Source organism: Glossina fuscipes, unplaced genomic scaffold (assembly GCF_014805625.2).
Source record: "Glossina fuscipes isolate IAEA_lab_2018 unplaced genomic scaffold, Yale_Gfus_2 150, whole genome shotgun sequence".
In the NCBI taxonomy this organism is placed as follows: domain Eukaryota; kingdom Metazoa; phylum Arthropoda; class Insecta; order Diptera; family Glossinidae; genus Glossina; species Glossina fuscipes.
In genome coordinates, this window is record NW_023998493.1 from 843,533 (window position 1) to 863,610 (window position 20,078).

The following is a 20,078-nucleotide window of genomic DNA, read 5'->3' on the forward strand; positions in this document are numbered from 1 at the left end:
TGGCTCGTAGTACTAGTATATGTACCGTAGAAGCTTTAAGGAAATATATGTTATGTAAACTCTAATCCACTAAAAAGGTACTTTCAGTCTTTCATTTCAACGTTGCAATGAAGTTTTCTTTACACCTTTTTTTTTTTATAAAACGTTTTGGTCTTCACTGATTCTGTATCAGCGATTTTTGGGAAGTTTTGAACAATAGCAGAGTATGGGTTAAAAGTTTATTATAGTGATTGATCTTTTTATTATATATGTACCTTAATTTGTGCGTATATAATTTCTTGTGGTTTCTACCATTTCTTGTGTGCTTTTAATCTTTACAAATGGCCCTGAACTGAGTGTTGTATTCAAGACAATGACAGCGCACAGCTGCAACATCATGCCAAAGTTGTATATGCAAAGGCTTTGTGGTAAACGGCTTCAAAAACGATTTTCTTACTAATACGTATGTAGTTACATAGGCTTTAGTAATTTGACTGCAAAGAGAAATATTGTTCATCACTCCAGCTATTAAAAATAAAAGTATATTAAGTCCAACAATTCATTTGTAAAAGGCACATCCAAATAATCTTGATCGGCGCAGAATAAGGAATCGGTTCGTCTGGCAAATTTCGCAAAGCGTTAACTAACTAAATAGAAAGCGTATGTTTGGCGTTAACATCATTATTCCAGATAAATACAACCTGTCTAGAAACAAGCTAAGCTCATATCGAAATGGCGAAAAATGAAGTTTTTAACTCGTTTAGGGAATTTCCATATCCATAGGATATGGAAAAACGGAAGAGAAGTTTTAGAAATTTTCCTGAGAAAATATATGTATGTGTGAGTATCTAAGAGGTTGGAATATTTTAATATTGCCATACACTGTAACGATTAAAAACAAGCGTCAGGAATTTATAATATGGCTGAAGTAAAAGTTTCCAATACGTCTCATAGTTAGAATTGTCAGTCCGTCGTTCGAATTGTCGAAATTGTAAACATTGAAATTTTATGGCTGCATTTCTTATCAGTTCGATATATATTTGAAAATGGCCATAATTGGCCCCGAGGGAACAAGATTTTTCAACAATAAAAAATAAAAAAAAATTGCTATTATCCACTTTTTAATTGGACATTGTTTATATGACATCTGCCCGATCAGCATGCCCGATTCCAACTAATTGATTTCTTTCTACAATCATTTTTCCCGTTAGTTAGATCAGGTCAATCACGTTCTTTGTGCTTCACGCTTTTGACAAGTCGGTTATTTCAGGTTAAGGGGTCGCGTGGGACTTTATGCGAAGATTACATTGTTCAATTTTTGGTTGGGCGACGTATGTTGAAAGCGTTAAAAGAGTGGACTTGAAGGGAGACATATAAAATAGTTTGCAAGACATCAGCAAACGGCGCGTGAATGAATGATTGCATCAATCAACGGGCAGTGACCAAATTAAAGAAACTGCCGAATGTCTTCATTTGCTTGCAAGTTTAGCAAATCGATGTTGTCTTTTATACTTACTCCACTTGCCGTAAAAAGTATATGAAGTTTGTGCGTATGTATCTGATACTAAGATGGACCAAGAAAGACCCATTTTTTGTTAAGCCTGTCTGTTTGTCCATCTGATATCTGTCCATGTAAACCCAACTTTTATAATACTAATCTATAGAGAATTATTCTGTCAGTCGGATGCACTTTTACGCTCATTCTACATCCCATAATTTTTCACATATATTGACGAAATTGGCTGATATGTTTTGACCCAGGGGCGAACTTTATTGAAAATGGCGATGGACTCTCTATATAATGCAACTTTTTTTGAAAAAGTCGTTATGCGCATAAATTTTCAAAATTCCTCCACAAAAATCGTTGAGTAATAATATCTCAGCTTACTAAAACGACGTGAAAAATTTATATCGTATAGACCTATTTTTTGAATTCATTCTTATATAACCGTTCCTATGAAGAGCAAACTCCTTTATATTACAAAAAAAGTGTTTTTGACTTTATTGGACGATGGGGTGCAGGGTATTTAATAGCTGACATTAAAGTTTCAGTTGTTTTCTTATTAAGTGACCTCGAAAGCGGGTCTCGTCTTCAAGCTCTTCTTAGCGCTCTATTTAAGGCATCGTGCGACTCCATTAGTGCAAGCCATTAAAGCCTTTTTCAATCACTACTTATAACACTCCTTGAGACAAACTAAACTCTTCGTTCAATGTTTTTGTTCTAAAAGAAAATAAATTCTAGTTACTCCTGAAAATTATTACAATACAACATCTAAAGTTCAATAAGTTCAACAATCAATCATTTTTGGCGAAATTCTCAATCAGTGTATTCATTAAAAACCGGTGATAGTAGTTATTATAAATTCTACTTATACATACATGACAAGATTTCTGTGCTGCATTAAGTTTTAAACTAAATCAAGGATAGCTACCCACTTATTACTACTCACTAAAAAACATTCTTTCCTTCGAATACTTACTTACTTCAGTTATAAATAATAATAACAAACGTAGATAGTTACCTATAAATGTACACGTGCTGTGCTGTTGTATTCTTCTTCTTCTTCTTATCGTGTTATATTTCTTATATTGTATTTTACATACATACATAAATGGTTTTCAATTTTGATTATTATATACACTAATTTTAATTTAAAAATTCTTTATATTTATTATTATTTTTATTTTTGTTTTGTTTTTTTTTTTCATATTAATTACACGCAAAACATATTTTCCATATAGACATATAAATATAATATTTTAACAAGAAAGTAATCAAAAACTTAATTAAATGACAATCAAGCAAATGTGAGATCAGTTTTAGCTCAGCTTTAATATTTCCTTTAATTTATTAGAATATATTTGCATTTTGCACACTGCGCCTTTAGTAAACTTGATATTTTCTTTAAACTAAAAAAAGAAAAACCTGTATTTTTGTGTATATGTATTGCGTAAGTTTTTCTCATCAATTCCTTTTACTATTATTAAATATTATTTTCATTAATTACTCAAAAAGCTAAAACGGAAGAAAAAATTCTATACATATATATACACATACATACATATATGATACATATATGTATATATATATATATATATATATATATATATATATTTTAATAATATAATAATATTGATATTAATTAATATTAATAATATATACGTATATATTAATATATATATATAAATATATATGTAAGTGTATATAAAAAAAAGTAAAAGTGCGTCTTATGACGAGTTTTAAATACCCATCATCAATTTTACAGGTTATGTTGAACGAAATACTTTGTTATTCTTGGCTTAAAATTAATTTTCGTATACTAATTTGCTACCTACCGAGTTAAAACAATTAAAGGCATGGCCCGTTACAATATCCTATAGTAGTATCCTACTTTACAAAATGAGGCGTTATATAAGAAGTGGTCAGGAAACTGGCCCGATCCGAACCATCTTTTTCAAAATATCTCATAAACCTCGACCCGTGAGTTGAATAAAGCAAAATAAAACCAACAGATAAACTTTATGTGATCAGAAGGTTATTCTGAGTGCAGATCTATTTCAAGTTTTACTAGGTGAACAATTTTGTACGGCAAGTGACTTAGGGTGCAATGAAGTCTCTAACCCTTAAACACATAGCGATGTAATTCCATTCTTGCGTTTAAAATTTCATACCTTTTTCCTTAGCAATCTTTTTGCATAGTGATTGCAATAACAGTAAACGCATACTGTTGGCAATTGAATTTTATTTTGAATTTTTGTCCGTTTAAATTTTTTTATCAAATTAATTTGAAAATTAAGTGAAATCGGACTGTAGACAATTGGCAACAGTATGCATTTGAGCCCTAAACCCAAATTGTATTTGTGTGTAAGCGTTTGAGAATAATTTTCAAACTACAAACAATGTTTTTACGAGCATTGGTCTCTACATTGCTTTGCTTTGCATATGAATATGTGTCCGCTTAATCGGTAATTAATATTGAATTTTATGTTCCAACAATCGTAAATGTTTATATTAGATTTCCAATTCCTTTCCTAATACTTCTGACTTTCAAAACTCAAAGAAAAGTGTTGGGATAAGTGAATTCGCTTGTCCAACAATCAATATCTGGAGTAGCTTGGAATTTTCTATCGTACGATGTTAATCTTTCCGAGTCAACGAAACTGCCGTTTTCCGTCCGTCTTGTTTTCTTGTGTTCGCCTGCAGATTCATTTTCTGAATCAATGTAAGCTTGCCCGTCTGTCCATTTTGTTGTGTGCAACCTAAAAAATGCAACTTTTAAGATATTTTGATGAAATTTGGCACACTGACGTGTTTTGTCTTATGTTTTTAATTGTTTGTAAACAGATAAGCGGAGAATATTGAATGGTGGGCGGTGGCCCGCTACACTGTTTTACTCGTTGATTCTTTTTTTTTATTTTGACTAAAGCATGGATGATGGGTACAAAAGTTATTACGTTTTTCGGCTCTTTGTCGTTTCATCTCTCTCTCTCTCTCTCTCTCTCTTTCTCTACTCTCCCGTCTCTTTAATTTTTGTTTTTCTTTTAAATTTTTTCAATTTATTTTTCTGCCTATAAATTACTTTTATATGTATTTAAAATTATTAATTATTCTTGCAATTTTTTGTGAGTGTATTTCGTAATCGATCATTGTGTATGTTTGTTGAAAAGCTTTACAGTTAAAATAATTTATTTTTTATATTACAATATTTATGCTGTTAGGATCAATTAATAACACATATACACAAACGCATTCCATATGTAAAATAAAAAAGTATTTTATAATAAAATGAAATTATTATATTATTAAAAAGAAAAATAAATTTAACTGTTTGTTTGGTTTTTTTCGCTTATGACTTTATTTTGAATTTCTTAAACCGTATTGCGGTGATTGCGTGCTGCTCCAACTGGTGGTGCTGATACAATAAACATTTTTAAAAATTATATGCATTTAATTTAAAACTAACAACATAAGTGTAGTAGCGTACAAGTGCGAATTCTTCATTTAGAAGAAGACACCCTTTCTCAAGTACAAGACGATTTGTTTAGCATGATGATATCACAGCGCATACGTGCATTTACATATAAGAATATATTGTTTGTCTTCATTAAACTTTGAGAAGAAACAAGTCAGAAAGCTAAATACTTTTTAGAGCAAGCCGTACTTTGGAAGGAAAAAGGAGAAAGTATAAAAAATGCTATATATGTACCGTTTGCAACGAATGTATAGAATTCTGCACCGAAAACATATTTTATAAAGAAATCAAATTTATTTTGTTATCGTAATTAACAGTTCCTCGATAGAATGCAACAGGAAATAACGTTTGGTTGTGCTTTTGCTTCTCAGGCTATTTTTTCACATTGAATCGAAAACAAATAAAAAAATTATAATCGGTTGCGGTCGAATCTTTTTATACCTATCGCTGTTATTCTATAAAAGATCGAAAAAAAAAATAAAAATATAAATTTGCACACTCCGTAGTATTGGACGGGCGTGGCTGATTTTCGACATTGTAGAATAATTTTCGGGAAATTTACTTCGTGTATCTGTTTTAGAGTATAAGCAAGGAGCAAAAGACACGGAAAGCAAAGGTATCTGTAGTTTTGGATGTCTAAGCGTGTGGCCATTATAGGCATATTCTTGAACTTGCTTGGGCCATTTTCAAACTCTTTTGTAAATTGTCGGCCGATCATTGGCCTCCTCATCCTCCGATTGGCCCATTTTCAACTCCACTCTGCGGGCATGAACTTCCAATCTTTCTGCCGATCAAGCATATATATGTACATATATCGGGGCGTTGCAAGCTTTTTAACAAAATGAACATATCTCTAAACTTTCAGTGATATATAAAAAACCGATTTTCAAATAAACTTGAAGTTTTTTCGCTTTCTGCCCTGCTGCTCAATTTTATTGAAACCACAGATCAAACGCATAAGGCATTTGGAAGGCAAACTTATAAAGCTGAAAACGTCAAAAACATAAATTAAGATGTAGCCTCAAACGAAGCGCAGAAATATGAAATTTTTCTTATATATGTGGCAGGTGGATACCGATAGCAAAGCGAAGTCCTCAAATGCAAACGTTTGTTGCGTGCTATACGACCCCATGGTTCGCTCTTAACACGTTCGTGAATCGAGGTTTTTTATATCCATCGCCGAAGGATGAGGGCTATATCGGATAATTTTGAAAATTGCTGTGGTTAGCGCATTTGTGGTCGTAAAAAGATAAAAAAACCTTCTTTTTTTTTAGCTTCTCTAGTATGACGGTGATGGTTGTGAAAGATTCGGTTTTCTTAGTTATTTCTTCTCAATCATCATTTCTCAATTTTGTAGTTTTTTTTTTTTTGCGCTCTACACCACTTATGGTGCAAGCGTATATTACATTTGTGCGGATATATGCAACACCTATAAGCACTTGGGGTAGACCCACCTTTTCAGAATCGATTCTGAATCCTTTTAAGTGTGTCTATCCATTTTCTATTCTTGTGTTCACCTACAAGTCGTAATTTTTTAAAATTTTGTTATGATTTTTGGTATACAACGCTATCATAATTGAACGGATCGGACAATTTTTTCGATCATTGCCTAACGCCTTATTTTTAGAAGTCGTTATGTATGTAACTATATTAAGCGAAGTAATGTAGTGCAATTAATAGCAGTCCTTAACCTATAATAGCATTTTTACTTGTTTTTACAACCCGCAATTCAATTCAATCACAACAGTTTCCGAATCGATCAGTGGCTTTTGATTTAGCAGGAACCCATATAGAAAATCATCTTTTCCCGTTCTTCATACCTATGTTTTATATTCACCACACATGAAATATTAGATTTGCCGATTGTTTGCAACGTATACAAATTAATTGCATACTCTATTAGCGTAATGGGTCCGATTGTGTGAGTCCGTCCATCCAATCGCCTGTTAAAATCGCTGATATGAAGCAAAAATTGCTGCTAAGGTTTTTCTCATTTTCCCTCTTGTCAGCCTACGTTCAATATTATTAAAAAAATTAAAAATTTGCTCGTCTTTTTTCTTGAATTAAAACTTGAAATTTGGAAACATTTTTATGTTATTTTATGTGTAATAAAATCTCTATGCCAAATTTTGACACCAAGCAGAGATGCGTCCGCGAATACGAAAACTACAGCTACGTCAGTTTGCGTTTACGTGCTCGTTTGCGTTACCGAAAAAGATAAGAAAAAATCCTCTCGTGCAGTCGTACGTTGAAGCAATGAACCCATTACCAATTACTGAATGTTAAGCTTGTAGTAGTCTATATAAAATAAATAATAGCTTTCTCACTTATGCTGCTCTTCTCAGTCATTGTAGTAATTTGAAATAAATTTATTTGCATTTGCATTACTATTTAACAAAAACAGCACTAATTTTTAATCAAGCATAAACACGAAAAATAATCCTGCAAACATACAATTGATTGATTCAGTCACCAATTAGAAAATTTATATATATATATATATCAGATATATATATATGTACGTACCTATTATGGATTTTGCTTATTATCATTTAATATATACGAACTATTATTTGTTTTGTTTTTTCACATAATTCTCAAGGTGATTGAGAAGAATTTTTCAAGTGAATGGCATACTGTTCTGTTGTGTAACTTTTTCAAACGTAGTGTGCATTAAATGCAAATAAATTATATTTAATAATGTACTTTTTTTCTTATTCTTACATATATATATATAAATATAATATATAACCGTTTAATTGTATGTGTGTATATAAATTATAAAACTATTAATATTATCGATTATTATTATTATTATTATTATTAAATATTGCATTTTGGCATTTATATATTATTTTTCTTTTTTCGTTTTTTCTTTCTTCTTCATATAAAAATTGAACAAAAAAAAAAAATATATATATATATACATATTTTTATATATGTGGCAAAAACGTATATATATATAACTGTACATGTAAATGCATAAATAACTATTATGGGTTGTGTTTTAACTACTCTACTACTACTACTACCACCATCACTACTACTACTACTACTACTACTACTACTACTGCATATTTGATTCAACCAAAATTTTCTGAACTAAAATGTTTGTTTAAAAATGTATTTAAATAAAAATTAAAAACAAATCTGTCCAAATAAATTATGATTGAATGCAGCGATGTACAAACAAGTAATAATGGAAATTGTTCTACTAATAGCAAAGAAAATCACTTTAGTCCTCATTATAATCATAATTACCACCATCATCACCATCACCATTATCATCATCATCATCATAACCATCATCAAAGTCATCAACATAGCAATTTCAGTAATATTAACAGTAATAATAACAGTAAAAACAAAAGCAATACAAATAATAACAGTAGTAGCCAACAACAACGTCATACTGTCCAAAAGTATCAGCACCCACCACCACAACCACGAGAACAGCTACAATTATCAAATACCGACACAATCATTGTTACATCTACCACTAATGCTGCCTCCACTAATGCCAGCGTATCACTTTCTATTCCCACAAATATCGCAAATGCTCAATATCCATCCTTAAGTAGCCCTAAAGATCCAGAAAATTCTCCTCTAAATTGTATCAATATGTGTGATTTAAATAAACCTTTATCGCCTAAAAATTGTTTTCAACATTTGAATAGCTTAAGAATGCCTGTTTTATTGTCTTCCAGCAGTGTATGTTGTTCAGTGTCAATAGCAAATTCAATATCAAATAGTGCATCAACTCCTTTAAGCCCAATCGTGAATTCGTCACATTCAAATACCGTTTCTTCCCAATATCCCAGTTCAAGTCTTTGCTCCCAATATAACCATAATAACAATATTAGTAGCTGTAGTAGTCATTATATGCGTCATTTTCATAATCAAAGTAATCGTAATCATTATTATCACAACCACAACCATCATAATCACCAAAACCAACCACAATTACAACAACTACAACAACAACACCATCATTACCACAACCAATCAATTAATCACCAATCCCTTCCGCTAACAAACTCAACTACAACAACAACAACAACAACTTCAAATCCACTACAACCACCATCCAATACAAATAGTAACTGTTCTGATGTTGTGAATGTAAATTCTTGTAATGAAATTATACCTCAACATGCGTCTCAACAACAACAACGTCATCAATGTAATTATCAACAACAACAAACCTCGAACCAACGATCTCAACAATACCAAATACAACAACAACATTGTTTAATGTCTTCCTATATAACGACAACAACAACAACATCGACAACACAAACGACGGCAACTGCCGTTAATCGTCTGATACCTCAATTAACAAATAACAACAATAACAATAAAAAAAATTCATCGTCAATATGTTTAAATGTACCTGCGATTCCGATTTCTTTATCATCCACCTCTCACTTACGACTTTCAACGTTGACCACACAAACGACGTCGTCGTCGTCATTATTGGCACCGGCGTCATCGTCGTTGTTATCGCCACTTCAAAATTCACCTTCAATGGGGAATTTCGGAAATCAATTAACCACCGTCACACCGTCGTTACAAAATTATAACAACAATAATATGACTGATAATATTTGCAACAACAAAATTAACGTAAACAACCATAGCAATAATCAACCGCAGCAGCAACAACCGCAGCAGCAACAACCATATCACTCACAACGCCCCCAAGGCTTTCATAGTGGGCGTGGTTACGGTATTAACGAATACAACAATAATAGCAATAATTACCGCCGAGGTCATTCTGGAAACAGTTACAACCTGTTGACACATCGTAATAATAACAGCAACAATAACAATGGCGGTGGAGATTTTTTGCATAACTACTACAATAATAATAATAATCAGCACCAATCATATGCTGATGTCGTACAAAACGGAAGCAATAACGGCCGGCATAACAACGTAAACCACCACACTCGTATCGGTAGCATCAACAATAATCATAATAGTAATAACGTGTCAAGCTCAGGGTTATACGAGAGGAACAACAGCATTAACAATATTAATAATAACACCAACAATACTGGCAACGGTAACAATTCGGTAAGGCGTCATTATTACTAATATGATCTATAAACTCATTTAACTATGCTCGGGCATACATAAAATTTTCAGCTACACTTGGAAGGTCATGGCGGCAACCCGGGCTTCAATCGCAGCACTTACTACGGTAATCAAAGCAACCAATACAGTGGCAGCGGGGGACTGTCGGCACCTTTGTCTACAATAAGCGGCGCATCATCATTATTAGACGTGCCGTCCGGATCGGGCTTATCGGCTTCCACGGGATCACTGAATGGTTCTAATAATGCTTTAAAATCTGATAGCCCCTCGCGAAAAAGACGCCGTATATCGGGTCGCATGCCCAGTCAATCACCACCATCTGTTTGGGAGCAAAGACGTTCTCCTCGCATCATGGTAAATAGCTTCCATATGTTGGATAACTCACCTGATTATCATTTGTTTCAGTTGCAACAAGGAAGTCCACCAATTCGGCGGCCACGGCTGCGTGATTCAAATATGATGGGTGCTGTGGCAGGGGGCAGTGGCGTTGTGGGTAATAGCCCACAAGGCCCAGTTCATCACAACTATGTGAACTATCCACAACCACATCAACAGCAACATCAACAGCAACAATCACATACCCAAAATTATCTTCAGCAACAACAACCGCAATTACCACCACATCCTCATCAATATCGTCCACCGTGGGATCAAATACAACAAGTAGGTACTACTGCAACAGCTACAGGAAATACCGTTGGAACGGCGGTAGGTACTCTACTGCAGCAACCAACACCGCCCGCACCACAAGCGTCTCATCATCATAATCAAGTTCAAAACGCAGCGGCTTTGCCACCGTCTCAGCCACCCCCACTAATGTTGGATATTAATCAGGTGCCTATAAGTTTGAATTTGCGTCGTGGAGAACCAATATGGGCTTCAATATGCAACTATCCCGCTCAACCACCTCCTCAACCTCGTCTAGCGCCTTGCCATCTGCATAGCGTGTACACTCGTCCATTCGCAACTCAGGCGGCCTGCAATTCGCATACCACACAATTTACATCCAACGCTGGAGCTTTTGCGGCCGCTGCGGGTGCACCATTGCAAATTACACAAACGGCACCTCAGCAAATAGCTGTAGCTGCTGCCGCCGCCGCTGCCCAACAACAACAACATCAATCGCAACAAGCAGCAGCGTTAGTTGCAGCCACTGTGGCAGCTGCTGCCAATTATCAGCACCAACGTACGGACGCGGCTGCTGCAGCAGCTGTCGCTGGCCTTTCTCTCGATCCCCATCAGAGCACAACTTCAGCAACGAGCGCAGCTCACGCACAATTGCAACCCACCCCCATTACCATTAATTCAATGACAACAACAGCTGCTTCAGCACATCATTTGCACTCCGCTGCTGCTGCTGCTGCGGAAGCCGCCGCTGCCGCTGCTGCTCTCTCAGGTCCACATCAAATCATCATATCCGCTGAGGTCAGTTTTCAGGTAAGTTACTATTGGGCATTCTACCTTAACTCATTGCGTTTCTTTTCTATCCATTATTCCTATAAAACAGAGGCGAACATTCCCTCCACATCCGCGACGCATTACACGCTTTTGGCCGGCTACACATCCTCACAATACTACCCGTCATGTTTTGTCTCCGCCAACGCTGGGTCCACATCAGCCAGCACCTTTACAAATACAAGCGACTGGCGTCATAAGCCCCGGATTTTTGTTAAACTTCTTGTAAGTCTTCTTTTGTCCTTTTTTAAGCACATTTCGAAGAAACGAGGAGCAAAAATATTAATTACAATAAATTTTGTAGAGCCATGTTTCCATTGTCATCGTATAATCAACACGAATTAAATTCCACGGATACAAATGAAACGGAAAACTATGAAGCGTTGCTGAGTTTGGCTGAACGTTTGGGTGAAGCTAAGCCGCGGGGTCTGGCACGCAACGAAATCGATATGTTGCCAAGTTACAAATTTAACCCAGAAATACATACTGGTGAGTATGTATGTGGTCATAAGAAAACGATGTTTTAAAGGTTTTTTTTTTGTTTAGGGATTGCGTTCAAGCAGTTTGTTCGCATCTTATTTCCTAAACGATTATGAAAGCTCTGTTCAAAGAACAAATATTAGTAAGCCTCTAATGCAGGCGACTTTTTTGAAATCCGAAATTGAAGTTGTGCCCGAAAGTGGCACGCCTATTGTCAGCAACTTGTATGATCGTTAAAATTAAAAATAAGCCGCTTTCAAGAAAATTCACGGCTTTTCAACCTAGGTTTACTTTTCTATATTTTTACTCGAATCGCAACAACGTAAAAAGTTATATTGAAATCTATTTTATGAATGGGAAATCTATGATAATTACCCACTTTTGCACCAATCCTTTAACCATCACAAATAAATATAAGGAGCGACTTCGTTATTTATTGTGAGCTATAAATAATATTGTTTTTATTCCTATTTCGCATTTATTTGCATCTATGTGCGATACTTTAAATTTGGTCGCATTAAGTTTAATTATTTTAAATTCTTTCGATCCCCTTCGGCCCGGGATATAAAGTGATTGGAGTTTGTGACTATTAACGAGGAATACACATGAAAAGTTTCAGCTCACTTTTTCTTGTGGCGTTCCCACTGTACAAGTAGAAATGACATATAATCAATTCAATGCCTTGGAATGGTCAAAAAAATATATATTTCATGGTTTATGCTGCCAAAAATAGAAAAAAAAAATGTTTCAGTCGATTATGTCGGCCACTAAGAACCAAAGAATAAGAGAAAAGAAGTTAAGAAGTAAGCAAATAATATTCGGCTATTACCGAATCTTATATATCCACCACCTTTGTCGTAATGAAGATAGGAAAAAATGAAGAAGCTAAACACCCATACATATGGCTGATTAATTCTTTTCTCGTAGAATGTATACGGACGTTTTTATCGTGTATTGCTTGTAATTTATAAGTAACGAGTAAAAAACTTAAAAAGCTGAGGTATTGTTAGTTTATATTTCATTGTGAACGTTTCCGTTAACCGATATGGTTTATTTTCAACACCAATCTGCTTACAGGAACTTCCAATGCTTATTTGGCAAATTGGGGCAGATATCTTCCTTCTCGCTGACGAGAAATGATGCCGAGTTTGGCATTAGTCGAGACCGTACATATTTTAGCGAGCTTCTTAAGCTTCCTTTGGGGAGTAACAAAAGTTTTTACAAAAAAATGAATTTCTGGTGCACTATAATAAAATGTTGGACATCTTTGTGAAAGACTGAGAGATAGACTCATCTTTTATTATACTGATCGCTAAGATGTCTACCCATGTATCCTTATGTTGTTAAGAGTAATTTGATATAAAACTTAACAGTATCAAATTTGGATCAAGTAGATATATTTTTTGAACATCATCGCATACAACAATTTTCATGTAATATAAATCTTATATATAACAACAGTCACATTTTTAATATGTTATGAGAAAAGTTTGTCCATAACAGTAACTTTGTATGGAAATTAACTGAATCGCATTTGAACCACAAGAATGAATCTATTTTTTGGATGCCACACCATATAATAATAGTACAGTAATAGTGTCCCTCGCACGGCACGGAACCTATCCAAACGTGCTTTCAATACAACATGATATAAAATATGCGAATATTATAACAAGGTTTTCATATAATACAATTCCAAAAAAAAAAATTTGTGTTCCGCTGGGTTATTTTTCAACTGCTTTTCGCTTTAATTATGTCCATCCATATCCGTCACCGAAACATAGGAAAAGAATTTAATCACACCTATCCAATGTTATAGTGTACCAAAATTTAATTTTGTTCTCAATACCTTTATTACGCGCAGAAGCAAGCTTCAAAAAGCCCATAAAGTATATAGATTTTTGGTCAGTTTGAAATTCGGAATGCATCCAAATATCGTCTGTCCATCTGTCTGTCTGCGCGACTGTATGGTGTTTGTGGTAAACATGCGCGCGTTCACGAATATGAAGATATTGCTGAAAAATTTGCAAAAGAATTTAAAAATAACCCAAAACGGTCAAAAGACACGCCTGCAATAAGTTCACACGCTTATATAGCAAAAACTCTGAACACAATTGCTTTTCGTGTTTTTCGCTTCTTACTCATAAAATACAACACATACACCGTATAAATTTCCACTTCTATTCTGAAAGTAAATAAAATCAGCCGCGGTCACCTAATATTACAGAGTATGAAAATTTAGTGCTTTACCTTCTTTTTAGTATTTCTCAGGATAACGGTGGTGGATATAAAAGATTCGATCACAATCGAATATAATTTTCTTTCTTTAATTTTTTTTTAAGCTTGAAAAGATCGTCTAAAAACACTTTTGAGCAGAAAATTCATAAAAATAGAATTTCTTTGCTCATATCTTTTGCATTTTAGGCGATCAAACATCTTGTGTGGTATGTATGTGCGATTTCGAGTTGCGTCAAGTTCTGCGTGTATTACCCTGTACTCACGAATTTCATGCCAAGTGTGTGGACAAATGGTTAAAGGTAAGGGTGTTCTCAATTAAGGAATCATCTATCTACATTTTTACAACTAAGAAACCGTATTCTAATTGGATCGAGTTTTCTTGATAATCAATCTCGAGTTTCGCATTTGATTGTAAGATAGAACTACATATAAAAACGTCCATCGATATAAGTCGAATAGAAACAATTTCTTGATTGTAAGAATGTTGAAAATTGGCAAAATTTGTCAAATTGTGCCAAAAAAAAAAAGTAATAATAATAATAATAATAAAACTGATGATAAAGCTAATTAATCTTTCTATTATTTAGTCAAATCGTACTTGCCCAATATGTCGTGGTAATGCCTCTGATTACTTCGATAATCCAGAACACCAGCAGCAACAGACTACTGTGCAGCAAGCTAATGCTTCAACAGGTGGTGTTAACGCCAATAATCCAACAAGCGGAAACAGTCATAATAGTAATACTAACGCTTCAATAACAGCAGTATCACCAGCTCAACAAAACCAAAATACCGCTGCCACCGCAACCCAAGCCCATTGAAATTATTCAAGCAAATGAGCTATATAGTAAACAAGAAAGCAACGAAATCGTACATTTTATTATTATTATTCTTTTTTATGCTCTTGTTACAAGAGCATTATATCCCGCTTAGAAGTGTATATAGTTTTATATTTTCTACTATTTAGAATATTAGAAATGATTTAATTAAGGTGAATTAGATGCAAACACAAGCACATACAATGGTTAAAATTTTCAATGTTGCAGCAGAACTCCTGATAGCTTTCTAATTAACTCCAAAAGCAAACAAAAAAAAAAACAAAGATGAAAATTAATTCTTTTTCTGGTATAATATATTTATTCGTTCGATCGTTAGCTGTTTAAATAAAGTCCATCATGACATATGTACATGTATATATATGCGTGTATACATATATATGTATATACACATATACGTATAATGTTTAGTCCAGTTACAGTACCACCAAATGCAACTTATTATGACTTATGGTTTTTATTTCCTTTTTAATATAAACAGAAAGAATAAGTAAATAAATAAACAAAAGTCTTAATACACTCCGCTGAAAATCTACTTGACAGCCATTTGCAGGGAAAGAAATAAATTATTTCAGAAACCTAAACAAAGCACTAGTATGGTAACTGTATGTAAAATGTATGTGTATTTATGTATGTATTATTCAAAGAAAATGAATGAAAATTTAAAATATTATTAATTCCGTGCTAATCGAACTGCTTTACGCACAAACGCATTGTTAACAAAAAATGAAAGAAGCAAAAAAAAAAATATATATATATATATATATTACTGTAAACAAGTCCTCTGACTTGCTTGTGTAGGATTCAGCGTTAAACCCCATATGAGTTTTAAGGTAATTTTAATGGACAATTTGCAAGGATCAATTAAGATATTACTACGCTACGTGAAACTGTTATATAAACTCTTAAAAATGTCCTCTTAATGTTTAGTAACAAAGAAATGCAATTTTTTTTCTTTAGCTTTTCTTAAGATACATATGAATACTTGTGTGTTGTTTGCAAATCAAAAAATTAAAAAAAAACAAAAAAAAAAAAGATTATATACATATACACACGAACACCCACACATATACAAATATATATATATTTGTATATATACAGCAGGCAAGTCTTCACACTTTCTACGAAAGAGATTTGTATCGTTTACACGAACAAACCTTTTTTATCAATTACATAACAATATTTACCTTTTACGATAATTATGGGTGATTAATAGAGTTTCATTCTGAATTTAATTAAATGTTGTACGAAAAAAAAAAAACAACAACAATTATTAAGATCAACTATTTGTAACTAAAGAAGCAATCTTTTTTCCCCCAGTATGTTTGTATGTGTATGTTTAAAACATAATAATATTGAATAAAAAAAAAAAAAACGTATCTAAACAAAACTCAGTATTTAGCTTTTATGGTAGCAACTTAAAGGACTTGATGATCTAAAAAAAAAGTTATCATGATAATAAAAAAAATTAACTCTTACAAGTTTTGCAACTATTTCAAAAAATTTAGGAAAACAAAACATTTTTATATTTAAAAAAAAAAAAAAATTATCAAAAAAAAAAATAGAATATATTGATATTCAGAAAATTGGTATTTTATATATTTTGGATTTTCAAAAATTCTTTCAGTCTACCCTTTTTAATTGCATTGGCCTTTCTCCGATCAGCGTCTTGCAGTGGTCAGATTGTCTAAGTTAAAGCACACTTCATAACACATATATCCATCTCCTATGTTGTTATGGTATGCAGTCGTTCGGTCAAGTGTTCTAATTTTTCTTTCTATTCTGCTTTGACAGTTTGCTCTCATATCATGGCAGAAGTGGGCATATAGTGTGAAGGCATTCGGTTTCACAAACATCACGACATACCTAAGAAGCAAACGAAATTGGTGAATTAAGTGTAATCGGTTTAAAAGCACTCTAACAATTGCTCTATTCACCATCGTCATCTTAGATTGAACGAAATGATGTCACTTTTTTTGTAGTTTATCACCTAACCAGTAAGCTGCTTGCACTTTTGTCAAACGATTCTCTTTACTACTAAACGCATTCAGTCCTTAGACAAGAGAGCGAAGCTAGGGGCGACTGTGGATAATTCGCTTAAATAACTTACTCATATTGCAGCGATCAATGTTTTCTGTAATTTTTTTTCTCACAAAGACCAAAGTTTAAATAACATGTGCCCAAAGATTCAAAGATCAGGAAGAGTTCTAGGAAGTTTTCTAGAGCATTATTCAACGGTGTACGATTGCTTAACTCCAAAGACGAAGCTTTCGTTAATGTAACGAGAATGCTGCACAGAAAAGCTAAAAGGATTTAATTATTTCATCTCTGTTTGCTTTTTGATATAGTTCATCTTTAGTCTCCAGAAGTTTCTAAAGTCTAGAAAATTGCTTGCGTCACTTTTTCGATGCTTAGAACTGATCAGAAAAGATATCAACGAAAGAGATGTTTTAGTGTTTCTTACTTAGAAATCTTTGAACCCTCGGAACACAGATCTCTTTTCGTTCTTTAGGTAAATAAGTTCGAAATCCAATTAATTCCTCTTTGGGTAGAGAAGAAAATGAGAGGTATCTATTAAATAAAAAAAAAACTTCAGATATGTACTTAAGCTGCTGGTGAGTCAGAAAAAAGAAGAGGTATTTTTACAGCAGAGATGCGTATATTATATATGGGTATATTTGGCATCTTCTTGATGTTCCTAGTGCTGCTTAAAGTGATGCCATATTTAATGTTTTCATGGTCTAGCTCTCTAGAGATTTTGTCTTTGTTCTCGCGAAACAATTTTCGAAAACGCGCTTCCGTTCCCTTAGCTAATTAACACAATTCTGCTAGAAGTGGTAGATAAGAAACTTTATCGGTTACGAACGTCCACTAACTCAGCTCTTGAAACATCTCTTTTTATTCTGAATGCTTGTTGTTTATATTTACGACTGCCAAATCTGCAAATTGCTTGGGACTTTTGTAACATGAGTTCTTCTTATTCTTAAAAAGGAAGGTTGATCAGTTGTGCATTGTAGGCGAATGAGAAAGGTCCGATCAAGATAAGCGAAATCCCTTTTGCTCCCACTTTAAAGAAAAAGTTTAATAAATCCGAACAAAAAAGTCCTGTTTGCTTCAAAAATAAATAGAACTTGTGTAATGCTCTTGTGTGGGTCGGACTGAACTATGAAGATTTCTCTATTTAATTATTAAACTCAAATGTACTCATCAAAGATGTTTAGCGTAATTATATTCTTTATTGACTTATACTCACCCTATCAGATATATCCCCCCGGGTGTGACATCTATAAAGACATAGGACGCTATTGAATAGATTTTTTACGTTGACTTAGCATCACTAGTGCGCTTGTGTATTGCTTTAAAATGCGAGATACTGTTTCGACTCTGAATAGCCAATTAATAAGGAGATTTTTGCGATTATAAGTGTGATAGATATCCATGGGGAGAATACGTATAACTTTTTTACTTTATTTTTTTTTATAAATATTTGAAAATTGAATTCAATTCAAGACCATTCTATTCGTTAAAAAGTTAAATTAAAAAAAAAAAAAAAATTAAAATGAATAAAATAAAAATTAAAATTTTGGAAAATCTCTTTCTTTCTATGTAATCAATGTGACTTAGAGTAGATTGTGAGCCACCAAGTAGTTTTTATTTTTCTTTGGGTCTCCTTCCCGTCTTTTTAACCAAAGCAAAAAGAAATAAGCCTAATAATAAAAGGTTTTTGTTATTTTTTTTCTTCTTAATATCAAAGAAAAATATTCAAAAAAAAAAAAAAAGTAATACCAAAAACAAAAGAACAAGAACAACAAATAACATGAAATTGATTCCTGCCCTCCATTTGCAAACTAGCGTATGTACATTATATACAAATATAACAAAAATAATAACAAAAAACAACACAATTAAAATATAAATTTAAGCCTAATTATTTAATAAATTATTTTACTAAAAAAAACTTTAATTATTAAACAGCAACAACAAAAACAAAAACTTTATTCTTGCTTTTTACACCTCAATAATAGAAATTATATCTGTATGTATAACAAATTTATAAAATTATATAGAATTATATATATATATAATTCAAAAACTCTTCAATTGTAAACCTAGAGACTAAACAAGAAACAAAAACAACAACAGCAACAACAAAACAAATCCAAAGCAACGATTTAAACTTATTTAGATTTAGAAAACAAAAAAAAAAAAGAAGAGGTAACATTACTAGAATTTCTTCAAATTTTCGTTTTCTTAATTCCAAATTTTATTTGAATAAAAAATAATTTTTGTCTTACTTTTGTTGTCCATTGCTTTTTTTTTTTTTTTTTTACTTAGTGTTAAGCTTTATAAAAATCGCAAAACAAACAATTATTATCCACTCAGACATTTTTAACACAAATTTTATGCGTTAGTACGTATCAAAAAGAAATACAGCAACAAATAATTAAATCAACTAATTACCTATATTTGTCTTTAAAGAAAATTATTATAAATTAATATATTGAAAAAAAAAAAGAAATATATTAAGAAATGGTTTTTCCAAAAGACCATTCGTAAACGTGTTGTGCTTTTTCTAGATTTTTAAAAATTCATAATTAATACAAAAAAAAACACAAAAAATTATATATAAAAAAAAATAATAAATAAAATAATCCAAAAAATAACAGAAACGTCTAGTTAATGTTTTATGAAAAAAAATATAAAAAAATGAAAAGAAAACCAATAATTACCTTTTGTACGTGCACTAATATATATATACAACATGGTAGAATATGCAATATAAAATATATGTTAATACACACAAACACACACATACACACACACACACACACATACATACATACATACATACATAACACACTAGTACTATTACGTTCCGCATATATTGTATATTTCCAACATATATAGAATAGCAGATCTGTTTAGAAATTAATAAAGAAATTCTGCTATGAAGAACAAATCGTTCCTAAATACAAACTATTGCAAATGGAAAGCGAGATTCAATCTGCTTACCACT

The 20,078-nt window shown here is 32.6% G+C and overlaps 1 protein-coding gene across 6 annotated transcripts in view; it reads left to right on the plus strand.

Annotated features, from left to right (window-relative positions):
* Positions 1-15,327, plus strand: part of LOC119641469 (E3 ubiquitin-protein ligase Arkadia) — a 65,681-nt gene extending 50,354 nt beyond the window's left edge. For 5 of the 6 annotated variants that reach the window (XM_038040179.1, XM_038040180.1, XM_038040177.1 and 2 more), the window contains 7 exons: positions 9,593-10,031; positions 10,104-10,406; positions 10,458-11,489; positions 11,560-11,732; positions 11,812-11,996; positions 14,412-14,524; positions 14,813-15,327. In XM_038040179.1, the coding sequence (XP_037896107.1) occupies positions 9,593-10,031; positions 10,104-10,406; positions 10,458-11,489; positions 11,560-11,732; positions 11,812-11,996; positions 14,412-14,524; positions 14,813-15,046 (2,479 nt within the window). In that variant the 3' untranslated portion in view covers positions 15,047-15,327. The remainder of the gene's footprint in view (positions 1-9,592; positions 10,032-10,103; positions 10,407-10,457; positions 11,490-11,559; positions 11,733-11,811; positions 11,997-14,411; positions 14,525-14,812) is intronic. The other variant, XM_038040181.1, reaches the window with a different exon arrangement.
* Positions 15,328-20,078: the final 4,751 nt, after the last annotated feature.